The 14306-nt window shown below is 50.8% G+C and overlaps 1 protein-coding gene across 1 annotated transcript; it reads right to left on the bottom strand.

The window, feature by feature from the left end:
- Positions 1-11328: 11328 nt before the first annotated feature.
- BO95DRAFT_441421 (putative 5'-nucleotidase) lies at positions 11329-13922 on the bottom strand. The gene is made up of 4 exons (XM_025586170.1): positions 13690-13922; positions 13402-13612; positions 13074-13267; positions 11329-12985 (listed from the first exon to the last, which is right to left on the bottom strand). Exons 1-4 carry the CDS (start codon positions 13791-13793, stop codon positions 11503-11505), a joined length of 1992 nt encoding a protein of 663 aa, XP_025443805.1. The 5' UTR covers positions 13794-13922; the 3' UTR covers positions 11329-11502.
- Positions 13923-14306: the final 384 nt, after the last annotated feature.

A 14306-nucleotide genomic window follows, 5' to 3' on the forward strand; every position in this document is an offset into this window, starting at 1 on the left:
GACATTATTAAGTGTTGACGAACTTTGCTGCCCCATCTCTCAGCCCTGAGAGAATAGCCACAGCCAAGGCCTCGTCCTGTTCCTCGTGATCAAGGGTCTTCACACGCCACAACAAACTCGACTGTTTGCAATAGAGGTCAACATCTTCGCCCATCTTCCCGCTGAAGACGACGGCCCCACGCATAGGATCCATAGTTCAGCTGATGAAGGAGCACACGGTAAGAGAGCAAGGCGTGTCTGAAAGCAAATGACAACGACAACGACGGTAAGAAGGAACCGTGGGACGATAACCAATTCGGAATGATAGGAAGCACTTTGAAAGGAATGACGCAAAGGAATGAGCGTCGATTGGCATACTTTGGGAGCCCGGCTCGTCCCACCCACATGAGGCTTCCACGCCGAGTAGGGAAGAATGATATGAATTCGATAACTACACCCTGTATAGGGTAACCGGAAGAATGAAAGACTGCTTGATATTGGGCCCAAATAAGAGGCTATTCATTTGTGAAAGGGACGAGAGGGGAAGAAGGAGGGGAGGGAGGAATATGATGCCACCCGGCCCATTGCACAGCTTACCAAGTAAGGCAGGCACCATCCTCTCATTGCCTCCTGCCGCCTCAGTGTCAATAAAGCTCTGTACCCAGCAAAGCCAAATACTACTTGCGGCCTCAGCGGTCACATGCCAGATCGGCTACGGCCGAGCCACAGTCTCAGTAGTCGATCGTCGGCCTTCACTCGATTCGCTTGCAAAGACGCGAGAGATGACCGATATGTGCCATCCCTGAAATATCAACATTTATATCTGATCGGAACAAAAGAGTCGCGGTCGTACGCGGCGCACTGACAACCTCTTTCCAATTCCGGGAAGGCGCTTGGACTACTTGCTTTCTTCGTGTCCTTTCTTTTTGCATGTCCAACACATCCGTTGGCTGACGGCGTGGTGACCGTTGGTACGGCTCACTGTAGTGTTTCTTCAATTGGCACAGTGACAGGAGCGTTTGGTGGTGGTCGCTGAGATGGTAAGTGTCTAGTCTGTTCGGGGTCCAGCAGATATGATATTGACAATGGTTTCTGATTCCGGACATCCAGTCGGGAAGGCCGAAGCGGTTGGTTGGAGTGTACCTAGTAGTATTCATGCCTTTGATCGAACTGTTCCAGCACCAATGCGCGGGCAGTACAAGCCGAGACGATTGCAATGATAGCAAAGTTATTGCTTTCAAGCCGTCCCCAACACCCTGTTACAGTAGCAATGCTCGGTTCACAGGTCCAAAAATCATCATGCTAAATGACGAAATCTTTGACTTCATCAAGCAACTAGAGAGATCGTGGCACAAGGAAAAAGGCGACGTTGGGCCCTGAAGGGCGCGCACAAGGCGCAACATGACTGAATCACAGAAAAGAAAAACGAACGACCGCAGCTAACGAACCCCAACCCACCAACTCCACAGTTTCCAATCAACAACAACCCCCTTGGAAGAAGGCGAAGAGGGGCATCCCGGCGAGTACCCATGCGGCGAGGGCTCGGACGGAGCGAAGATGCGGGCGAAGGGCAGGCAGCGGCTGCCGACGAGACGTACGAGGTATACAGAACGTCGACGGCCTATACTTACCTAGTAGCGTATTCGGCCTTGGGATATAGCCGCTCCACCTCGTCTGCCTCGGTCCGCCTCGCCGGCAGCCACGGCCCGCACCAACGCAAAGACAACCTCTTCAATTGAGTCGTCGACCAGCGACTGCGCAAAAGGGTCAGCTTGCGGCCGAAGCCAGCGGAAATGTGGAAGACTCACGGGCGTGCACCCGCCGGGACCGCGCTTGTGCCTGCGGCACCGCGAACTGGTGTCCCGGGCTCGTGTGTGGCCAGCCCTTAGGCGTCCTCTGCATTCCTGGCCTGCAGCCGGTGCACCACGGGCGCCACCCCGAATTTCCGGATCATAAGATATGTTGATGGCTTAGTGGCCATATTTGGTTCGCATGCGCAGCACGGCCTCCGCATAAGACATACATCCTTTGTACTGGGCAAACCAAAGAGCAGATCGCGCACACTGAAGACGAACATAGGCCAATTGGGATGTGTCGACGATTTTGAAGCCTCAGGGGTAAGGTGCTGAAACGTATCCTTGGCTTTCTTGGTGATCAGAACTAGCCACGTTCAAGGTGGTAAACAAGGTGACAAGGCCGCTGGAATCACGTGGCCCGATTGCCCAGGAACGCCGACAGGACGCGCGCTCAGGTCAGATGCGGCCTTCCGTATCAAAATCTGCGGGATAATTGGTAGCACGGCTTTTCTGCCTTCTGTGCCACCTTTGCCGAATGCTCTTCGAGGACATCAACATCGTCTTCATGTGTCTCTTTCTCTTGGTCTTGCTGTTCTGGTCATCAGAACTATGTTCGTTGTTGACTTTGCCCATACATATCTTCGCCAAATCAGGATAGTCAGAAGCAACAAGGGTAATGATCAAGTTGCCTGAATTCCTGATCTTCAGTTTCCAGCCAGTTGAGAATTCCACCACCTACCTCACCATGACCCATGAGCAGCCATCAGCGGAGGGAATACAGCGGGGAGAACACAGCGCAGCAAGTAGATACTGCGTCACTAGATACCATCGACGATCAAGCAGAAGGGTAATTAAGCAAGTATCGATAGATGAGAAGGTATCTTAGATATCCCCGGTGTGCCACTTCTGCTACTGCTGTGCAGCCTCTGCACGTTTTTTTGCTGCTGGGGCAGCCCCGGCGGAGAAGCGGATGTGCCAACATAGGACGCTCTATGATGTGATAACCACTGCATGTCTCTGGAATATAGGCTGGACTATGCTGCTACTGTCACAGCTGTGGCGGTGGCATACATGGTGGTGGTGGTGGTGCTAATGATGCTGTCTACCATATCCGAGCTTATTTTGACGCGGGGGAGACCCATTGGTTAGTACATGTCACGGTGCTCTCGTGTGAACGCCACGATCGTTAAGAGGGCATTGATTGAGGTGCTTGCTGTCATGTTGCCGAAATTGATGCTAGAAATCTCAAGGCAATGGTATGAAGGTCGATCTAATTGCGTTCAACCACAGACAGTGGGTGTCCCTTGTTGCATTGACCTTCTATTAAGCCAATTGTGTAGTTGCTGATTCTAGGTCAAGGTCAAGTGGCGTCAGAAAAGAAATCTAGAGCATCTAGAAGGCTTTGACGTCTGCATGTTGCTTGCCCTAGTAATGATGCGCAATGATAGATGGATAACCTCCTCGGCCCAAGAACGCAGGTGACGGCTACCCCGGCTGTTATTAGTAGAGGGTAGTTGGAGAATGGAGGAAACTCTAGGTTTTAGTCACTCCATAATATATTCCCGTACTGGCGAGAGACATCTCTCGCTCACACCGACTGTGAGGCGCGAGAGATACCCTGATGCATTGAAAATGCCTGAAATGGATCAAGAAGCGATAATAGTCTTGTTATCAAGGATTTCGATGTTCACAACCACCGTGTCGACATCTTTTCAACCCCAGAAACGCTTTTGAATCCTAATGGACACGAGCTGCTGCGGCTAGACTAGGTATTCAAGCGTATCTGGGCCATGGGGTCTCTGGTTCCGGCAGTCTGTTACGCCAAGCTGCTCTAGCGCTGTTCAACTTTTTTGTCACGGCCAAAGACGCTCGCTCTAAAGACAGGCCGCGTAGATTATAGGAATGTGGGTTCAATCCGGCCATGAAGTACAAATGGCGGGAGATCAATGGGTAAGCCATGCGGTGGATTTGAGGTTATTTGTCCGCCCTTCTCAGGTCCCGAAGAAGCAAGCTTGTTGAGCCAACAATGAATATATTCAGTCCTCTCTCGCGGGCTGTAAATAGGTAAGCTTCACATACCCCGGATAGCGCATAATCCAAGGCAGTGAGTCAGCATAGATATGCGACACTTGTCGGACTAGTTTTGTGCTGGGTCTGGTGCTCAGGTTGTATTCGTCTAGAACCAATGCCTTGGACAAGCGAAATTTTAACGTCCTGAAGGTCACTGGACTCTTCGTCTGCGACATCTGTTGCACACCTATTCGAGAAGGTCTAAGATGTGCACACTTCGCTCCGGCCGTCACACACCAGTTGATGAGAGTGTGAAAGACGAATGGATTTGGGCTCCAGATATCTGAGGAACAGTATCTAACTGGGGGCCGGAGGCAGTGAGATGCCTGACCAACGGGAGGCCAGGCCCTCCACACCAGTGCTCCAGAATCGCCAGGGTCGATCACACGGTCCCCGATGCTTGAGTCAATAATGGTTTCATAGAGGGCAACCCGGGGCAGCTATCACTGTATCTGCAATAGAGCACGTAGACCGGCTTTCGTTGAACCGTGTGATCGATGAGACCTTTGAGTATTGCATGAGTGGATGAAGATGTTAGGGTCGATTGACCTTGACAAGAGAAGCAAAGACAGCGAACGAGGAACTCGTTTCGTAGCCGTCCGATGAAAAGTGCTTTTATCGAATCGCTCGGGAGTAAAGCTGGTTACTTCCAAAGTAGCTGCGAGGCTTACTCGATCCCAGGCAACAGTTCCTATCGGGCAGTACCACGCATTCGGTCCACTTTCCCAATACAAGAAGCGCCGGGTACGTCGGTCGGTATCTCTATGAATGATTCCAAGGGCCTGTACTGATTTTGAAATTTTTGAACGTCCGCTCGAGCGAATCGCATTTCAGAGATGGACCAGGAGTCGCGGACGGGTAATAGCAACCTAAGTTTCTCGATGAGCACCGAGAAGCGGTGTTTTGGGGTGACAAATCTTGTCACACAATATTGCCATTTCAGAAATCAATTTTCTTAGTTAGTCGATCTCAGTGTAGAATAAGATGTATCGTTTGCAGGGCGCCTCCTATGACATTCCAGGAATATAGCGTTTGTTCAACCCCCCGGATATCGGTGGCAAGGCTTGCATTAAAGAAATGGAACGCAGCAACTGCAATGGTGGTGGAAATACTCTGAGCGAAACAGTGTATGGAGTTCAAGCAAGCGCAGTGAAGTGCTCTGGTAAGCACCATGACCTTTGCGTCTCTGCTTGATCTTCTTATGACCGAACCGCAAAGGTGAGCCAATGGTCGATGAATTTGGCTCAATAAATCCCTGATAGCAAGGGTATCATATGTAGGCCTTGTCGCAGGCAGATACGCAACAAGCTCGTATGCTTCATACACGAGAAAGATGCAGGAAGACAGGATTGAGACGAATGTGACATATGTCAAGTATATGCCCAGGTCCATACTTCTCAGCCAGGAAACATCGCAGCACCGTAAGAACCACATGATTCGTCTTTCTGGTTTGCCGTCAGCTTGCAGATAATGTCTGGTTGTTCTTCCCCGTCAAGTGTTTGCTGGCTTCATGAGGCGGTACCATACACATCCGATAGATTTATGGTCTCGATTAGACATGATTGAATTTTGTAGAACATCGAGTAACTGCGTATATTCATTTTCCGGCGGCTAGATTCAAGCCGTCGATTGTGGTGTAGGCAGTGGTGGTGGCGGTGCTGCATATGCTGTTGTCCACAAAATAGGTAACGCCCTGTTAAGAGGCTCAAATTCGCTGAAGTGGTAAAGTCTCATAAATCAGCAACGAATTTCTCAATACTAGAGACATGGAAAGCCCTGGGGTGGAACTCAAGTATTTCATAACCTCCCGCCATCATAATCGTAGTGTTCTTGAGTACAATCACCATCCAATTCGCATCATCCAGGGTTATCTTCTCGTCCGCTAATTTCGGAAACCGAGCGACGAGCTGAAAATTTGGTCGCTGAGCGAAACTTACCCTAATTTCACTCAATCGCGGCATGAAGCAGCCTCGTCTGCCGGGCTTTGAATCTCTGCGAGAGACGGCACCACATCCATTGTGAACTCGCATTGTGATAAGCAAGCAGATTCGAAAGTGGTGTAAGCCTTCGCCTCATCTCCAACAGGGTCCTCGTTATCATCCCCTCCACTTCGTCTTTGAGGAGCTTTATATTCTCCGCTTGCTATTTGTTAATCTCGCCCTATTTTGTTCCCATTAAGATACTTCTTTTTTTTTTTTTCACCGGCACCGGCAAAGGAAGCTTGCTCCTTGCTTCTCCTTTACACAGTGTCAGTTACTGTATCTGGCTTAGGAAGTAATCAATTGTCCCCGACTCTTCTGCTTTTCTTCTCTTGGGGCTTGACAGTTTTTGTCGGGCAGGTCCGCGGGCTAAAATTGACTATTCGTTAGCTATCATCGAAGCCGTCGACAGAGTAGCCACTCTTCACTTCCAGCATGAAGGAGACCAGTAGCGTCCTTATAGCGCCATTACATGCCATCCGCGGGCATTGCTAGACAGAAAGGCCTCGCTTGAACACATGATTGCGTTGCCGCATCTCCGATGGCCATTGTTTGCGCGAGAACGCAATGCATCTTTTCTGGCATGACACAACAGCTGGGCATCCAGGAACCAGCTCATCAGGGGTCGGTCGCTTCGATTCAGCTCGCGAACAAGGTTCAGCTGTCCAATGTGCGCAAGATAACACCCTATCTATTCTGAGCTCTTCGACATGCTCGGCTTGTCACCAGACGACTTCAAGTTGTAGCGAGCCATTTTCTTGTGATATTGGCGGTGGCATCTGGACCCAATCTGTATTAGAAATGGTTTGGTACTCAAGGTCCAGAAAGAAACTTCAGGTTGATTGGGTGGGGACTCAGAAACCGTAACCTGCGGAGTTTTATCATAGCACAGAGACGCACCGCACTTCAATTGAAGACTTCTCGGAGTTCGTGGTGTGCTAGGATACTCCAGCATCATACCAGGACCAGAATTGTAAAATTTGATGTAACCCGATCAGAATGTCAGGAACGTCATAAATAGCAAATGCTTGTGCCTTGAGGCCCTAGAACCTCCGAGAGACAGAAGATCTGTGGCCCCAGGTACCATGACGACCGTTACAGCTAGAAGATGTGCATAGCGATAGAAGAGAGAGAAGAGAAACTCTCAAGCATAGGATCTCATGCCCAGTGTTGCACCCGGAGTCCATATCCCGTAGGTCTAAACCGTAGTGCCCGTCGAGATTTATAAAGTGTCATCGAAACGTCGCAATTCGTGCGACATGTCCCTGCCACTCTGGGTGGTCATGAGTACATGCTCAGTCGTCTAAGCCTGGCGGGAACTCTGGAGTGCGGGAAATGGATCACCGCTCAAGGCGATGCTCCCCTGCCCTGATGCTAGATCTCCTTTGAATGATCTCCAATCCACGTTCCGAGGCTCAAGGATGACTCCCGCCCCTTGAATGGGTCCTCTGTACGGGTCCATACCCACGTCTGACACCTTGATTGGAGTGGCACATTTTGGAACAAAGCGATTCATGCATGTAGTCAGAGACACGCACATCTCGAGGCTTTGAGATTTGAGCCTCGCTAGGATGACGGCATACTTTCGGGGACAACGCTTTCCTGGCAGACTTATTTCGAGCGGTCTCGCGTGCGGTGCAGTACGAACCATCGAGGTCCCTATTGAATCGAGAACCCCAAAGACTTTTTGGGTGGCCGCAGCATGTCCAGACGTTCAGGTAGTTTGCGAAAAGAAGCACCGTGTAGTCTTTCAATATGACATGTTGGAGCAAGCTATGGGTTAGCTGAGGGTATAGCAGGAACAAACATAGCTGCCTACTTTGCTGGTAAGATATAACCCAGGAGGTGGCAAAGTTCGACCTCCTCGGGTTCCTTGTATGGGTTCTGGCTCGAACCTCGACGAATCATAGCAGACGGCAAGAAGAAGTTTCTCTTTCTCGGAAGGGGTCTGCTCTGACGAGATGAGAGAGAACTAGCTTCCCAGGCGGCTTTTTCAGCACACGATTAGCCCAATTTCCAAGACTAAACCGTATCCACCACGGTCCAACGCCTATCACTTTCTGTCACGGTCTGGGAATTTCCGTATCTCCAATTGGACACCTCCGTATGAATCCGGCCAATCCAGCTTTGTGGAGACCAAACTATCTCATGATGTAGGCCTCACGTCGGAGGAAGTCATTTCAAAAACTCTGATCGAAGGTCTGATTCTCGATCTGCCATGGCACCGAGGGTGGTAGAAAGAAAAGCTTCGCTCAGAATCCAGAAAATCCGCATCCATGGTGCTCGAATCACAAATGGTTGCTTAGCAGTCATGATAGTGCCTGAGAATGTTATATGATATTCTATCACACGAGCGTGACGTCAGCGCCGTAGTCATGTCATGCAGCGAGAGTAAATACTCTTCATAATGTTTGCGGACACGAGGAGGTTGCCAAAACAAGGCCTCAAGTTGTTGCTCGGTAAGGCCATGTCCTTTGCTTCAGGATTGTTAAGCATTTTCATTTTTCTTTTTGACCCAGCGAGTCTCCACATCTTCCCAAGGTTCAAGATATTCGAAAATGCTGTCGTTGTCGGAGTCCCCTCTACATACCTCATATTGTGGACTTCCCAGAGCAATCCCAGTCTCCGAAGGACCTCACGGCTATGTCGGGAGAGACGCCTTCGTACTGGGCGTCTCCAAAACGATGTTTGCTAGAGTTACAGAACCGTTCTTGAATATCAGCAAGTAGATGCTCCACCGACGCAGATGCGTCGATGGCGATACCTTCGAATAGCGTTTGTGTAAATCCGTACATGAAAGCTTATGCACCGACTGCCAATCTGAAAGTCATCTGCAAAACCGAGAGAATATCCATCAGGTACCGCGCACGGACAGATTCCCATGCGGTCGGACAGCCATACTGCAAGGTAAGATGAATCGACGCCCGCTCGATGTTTCATTGCTGCGTTGCACACTCCATCAGAGCATGTCCATAAGGAACTTGCATCTGGACAGGAGATGCCATCAAAGGCAAATCCTCCTCCAAGGTCCAGGTGCACGGGAATACTCTGTACGGATTGCTCCCAAGTAACTCGAGACACACCACCGTCCCAACACAGCAGTCAGTGGTAGGTAGAACGTTCGTTCTGTTGCCTTAGTGGAGCATTGCCCAAGCTGCGTATCAAGATCCAGGATAGAAGGTCTGACAATGCTCAATCATTGAGGCACCGTACTCCAATTTGATGGTTTACTTCGGGATGATTATTTCGATGACGTGGTGCGACATGTATTTGGAACTCAGATACCTATGACCCGGGTTAGTCACTCTCATATGCGTATTGTGACTCAAACGTACCAGAATCCAACCACGACTTGTCCAGACGATAAAAGTTGAAGCGATCGCCGTCTGCTATGAGACCAAAGCTTTAGAGCGGGTTTACCAGCCTGCCGGGAATTCTGGCAGCAATCGGAGCTGGCCCGGGATCGGGATCTTTCCCCGAAGTGATGCCTACTTACGCATGCACCCAAAAGGCTGGGTGATTGCCTCGCTTAACTTCGCGGCCGTCTTGGGCCTCAATCACAACAAGGTGCTTCCATACATCGTCCCCATTGCCGGAATAAAAACACCGCAATAGAAACAAAAACGAAAGGCCAACCAACATGATCAATACGCTGGTGTATCGATATTAGATCGGCAAAGCTCCTTCTTAAAGATATGCTTCTGATATGTGCTGAATGAAAATCCCACCTCACGCTGGGGGCTCAGAAAAGCAATGCCCTAGCCTACAGCCAGGAGAGCCACGTGTGTTTGGCAATCGATGCGAAAAATCCCAGCCATCACCAAGATTGCCAACCTTGGCGGCAAAGATACAATAATAGCAGCAAGCTCAGCATGCCCAGGTACCACAAGGCCGGCAGAACGAAGACGCTGGGATAAGTAAACCCCATACACAGCCAGCGCCGGAAGGTTGTGAATGCTGTCAAGAATCGCATTTCTCCGTCAAGGAGGAATCTCGAGCAGCAGCTGAACGCGTACGGCTCCCAAAACACCTGGTAAGTACCCGATCTCTACTTCCCTGCTCAGAGATCCCTGGGAAGCTACCTTGAAATAAGCCCATGCTCCCTTGCCGGTGTAGGAAGACTCAACTTGGGGATGGGGGCCGGGGATCTTGCAATCCATGCATCTTCGTCACTTGTCGGAGCGTATGACAGTACCCGAAATCCGAACCTCCACGTTCAGTTTCGGTCTCCCAAACATCCTGTCGATTCACTGCCAATTCCACTCGAATACATACTTATAATCGGCATGGTAAAAGTCGACTACATCTACCGCTGCATCAGCACGCCAACCAAGCTTCCGAGAATAGGGCACGCACCTGATTCTGGCATTCCGCTCAATAGCCAAGACGCAGCTATTCCTGGTTGAGCTTATCGCAGACCGTCAGCATGAGTGCTCGTGGCTCAACCAGAACCAGACGGGGTGCAAGTTCCACAGTGGGAGGGGGTAGAATGGCTCTGCAGAACGAAGGTCTCGTCTTTTCGGATAGGGCAAGTCTGGATCGATGGTGGAAAGCTTCGATTATCTGGTGACATACAGCGGAGTATGTAGAATTACCTATGGTACTTTTCGGAAGCAGATGGACTGAAGAAAGGGACATGACAAAACAGTTCCACAGGTCTCTTCAAGATGGAAGGGAATAATCGAAAGGATGCAGATGCACAAGTCTTGCGTTCTGCCTGGCTTCTAGCGCAGTATCTGAGAGTGAGATTCGAATGTAGGAGACGGGTCTAGATCAGGGGAAGGCAGACAGGCCGGATGGTTGAGCGTCATTGGTTGAGGCAGGGTTGTGTAGGGCAAGTCAAATGATCCAGATGATCAGAAGGATCTTGGGATGTAGGTATAGGATATTGAAGAGTAGAGTACTGGATACAGAAGACTTGATGTAGAGCCAGGGTGTAGAAACAAGTAGGACATGAAGACAGAAGCTGTTGAAGACAGGAAGGAAGACAGTTGAGAAGATGGAAGTGGAAACGAAACTGAGAAGGAGGGGGGTTTTATGCTAGACCAAGCTGGCTGGCCAGATGGTAGTGAATACTCATCAAGCCGTCGACGTGAATGATTCTATTGTTCTGACTATTCACAGACTGGGGTATCCATCTTTTGTGAAAGCTGTTGAGGTATATTCAACGCACAGCAATACAATATTGAATGGATTCCATGGAAGGGTCTGTCCATCTTTGCGACAAGTCATAATAGTTTTCTTCAATATGTACGGAGTACAATGTGCCTCATTCACCCTTGGACTGAGCAATGTCTATCCTTCCTGGCCATTAGTTGCTCACATAGAGAGGATCATCAGGAGGGACGAACCTAATCATATGGTTGTGCATGACAAGATCTAGATCGCCGGAACTGGACCGAAAGCCCACACAACATTCGCCACCGTAATCCCATGACTCGATGCCGGCCGCAAAATTGCATAATAATTAGACTCTCACCCTACATTATGTTTATAGACAGAAATGATAGCTGAATGATAGACTAATATTCATGAGTTCAATTAATATATGACACACACGAAAACAAAATGCCAACGCTGTATATCATGACTCATGCAAAACCCGAAATGCTCCCTGATGCTTGCTATACCCAGACAAATAATTCTGAAACCAAGAAAAATCCACACCCGTCAAAAGTTCAAACTCCTTCAATGATAATCCTCCCCTCCAATCGCGGAGAAATCCCCGGCGTCCAGTTCGGGGTGAACCCTCCCAGCTCTTCCGAATCGTTGATCGGAGACGGCTGCAGCCCGGCCTTGCGCATCCAGAGCCGAGTCACCTTGCGGGCAAGCCGCAGACGATGTTCCTCCTCCGTAGCCGACTTCGCCGGGTGAGTGACATAATTGGTGATCGGCTGTGGCGACGTCAACACCTCAGGGTCGGTGTCGGAGTCCGAATCCAGCGAGGCCTGGTCAGATCTCTCTGACTCAGAGGAGTCGCTGGGGGAATAGCGTCCGTAGTAGTATTTCTGCTTCGTGCGGTTCAAGGTAGGTCGCTGGACGTGGTACGGCACTTTCTCCGATGAGGGTGATACCTGGGTCGAGGGAGCTTTCAGCCATTCGTCTCTGTGCAGGTTCTTGTGCACTGTGCCCCAGTGGCGCGTCAAGCTCTGGCTCCATCGCTGCCATTTCCCCAGGACTTTCAGACTAAGGAAGTACTGACGGAGCAGGGTGCTGATGAGGATGCCGCTTTCCTCGTCAACCACCTCTTCTACTTCGCCACCCTCTGACTGCACGAGCAGTGACGCAAATCCGTCTTTGCCACGACCCATGTAGCCACGGGTGGCAAGCAGGTAGCTTTGGCCAAAGTCAATGGGCTGCCCACCAATTTTGGCCCAGTTAATCCGCGAGCCGGGCGGCGAAGATGGGTTGTAGCTGAATGAGATGTTCGACACCTGCGGGAACCGCCCCTCCAACGCGGGAAGCTGACTGACTCCATTCTCCAAGGCATCGAAGAGCGCTTGGCCTTTGATGCGGAGGAGAACGACAGGGTCCTCGAACGGAAAGCAGTTAAGAATATCCTTCACCTTCAACACCCCGGGCTGGTAGATCTGATCGCCCCGAATAGTCCCACCAGCCATCATCGCGCAGTCGGCGCCATAGTAGAACCGCATGAGATCGCAGGCGAAATTACCCAGATTCGACTCTCGTTGACGCACGGTGGAAAATCGACCGTCCAGCGGCCGCGTAGTGTATCCAATAGGCTTCTCCAACTTGGCCTTCAAGCTCGACGTCAACCGGCCAACCATGGCCCTAGCGGACGGATCCTCAGGGATTGATCGAACCAGGTCTCTGCGCACGATATCAAAATCCCATCCCGCGCCGTCTGCCTTCCGCCAAGCTTCCAAATAGCTCAACTGCTTGAAATCGGTACCCGACCGGAGAATATGCACCCCGTTGACTACAGCATGTGCATAGAAGTGGTCGTGACCCCCCAGAATAATATCCACCAGCCCCGGTGTCAGATTCTCAGCCAACTTATAATCATTCGGTTCGCGTTGATGGGTGACAGCGACGACGATATCCGCCCCTTGCTCGCGCAGCCGGGGCGCAAGCTCCAACGCCGTCTTCGACGCCGACTTGTAAATTAGATCCGGTGGTAGGGCATTAATCGTTCCCAACCTAAATCAGCGAACATGCACCATGGTCAGCAAATATGACCTCTCAAGTAGCGGTGTATGCACCTGTGTCAGCGCGGATGCAAACGTACCATTCCCTCTCCCCAAGCCCAATCACCCCGACCTTGATCCCATTCGATGCGGTCAGCATCACGGTCTTCTCACAGTCAGCGATGGGGACATCCTCCCCCAGCGCCGGATCGATAACATTGGCCAACAACCAGGGAAACTGGCATTGTGTGCGTAGATGGCGGAATTGCGTGACTCCGAAATCGAGATCGTGGTTCTAAACCCGGCAGGTGAGTTGGTCAGCTTATCTCGTATTCCGCACCAAATGGCCTGACTGAGCTCTCGTATTCCACCACTATCCAAGCTTGCCCAGCCCACCTTGAAAACATCAACCAGGAAAGTGAAACATACCCCAACACAAGCAACATCCGTCCCAATCTTATTCAGAAATGGCACCATATGCTTGCCCTTCGTGACCGAACTCTCCAGACTCGGGTTGTAAGCATCGCCGGAGAAGAAGGTAAGCACGCCGGGCTGGCCGGCAAAGGCGGGATCGGAGCGATAGTAATTAGCGACAGACTGGAAGCGCGGGACGCCGCCTACGGGCTCGGCGGAACCTGGTCTATGGGAATCGGCTGAGTGTTAGCGACATATTCTCTGTGGTCGGGATGTCCACCTCAAGGTGCAATGACAACTTACTCTACGTGGTAGACATCGTTGTAGTGAATTAATCGGAGATCCGGCGGGCCTGTTCGGCCACTAGTATGGATGACGGAGAACCCGTCATTTGCGACAGCTGACATGTCTTGATTTGTGTGTATGTGTATGTACAAACAGAGGTAAAGACAGACAAGAGAGCTGGAGGAAAATTCACGAGTCCAAACACTGAACGAAGAGTAAGAGCGAGAGAGAGAGAGAAAGAGAGAGAGAGAGGAGGGAGTAGAAGGTAAAGGGGAGACTGTGTACAAGTACTCGGTACAAGGACAAGGAATGGGGGGGAAAGGGACCCAGTGACGCAGTTACGCTGGGTCTGGCACCACGCCAGGCATTAAGGCATCCATGCAGGCACCCGGAAAATGCGGAGGTCGCCGGCCAATCACTCCACCACGATTGGGCACACGGGATCGACGCCGCGGTGGCGGAAAGACAGAAACACAGCGGAGTCATTCTCAGGGCTCGCTGAATGCTGAATCCCTGGATCCGAGGATCCGATTGTCCTCACAACCTTGCAATTGAGTCATCGCATTTACAAAATCTGGCGCAGAGTTGACAGCGTCGACAGCGTCCAAGCAGAGTCGTAGTATCCGCCACATTCT

Source organism: Aspergillus brunneoviolaceus, assembly GCF_003184695.1.
Source record: "Aspergillus brunneoviolaceus CBS 621.78 unplaced genomic scaffold BO95scaffold_22, whole genome shotgun sequence".
Taxonomy (NCBI): Eukaryota; Fungi; Ascomycota; class Eurotiomycetes; order Eurotiales; family Aspergillaceae; genus Aspergillus; species Aspergillus brunneoviolaceus.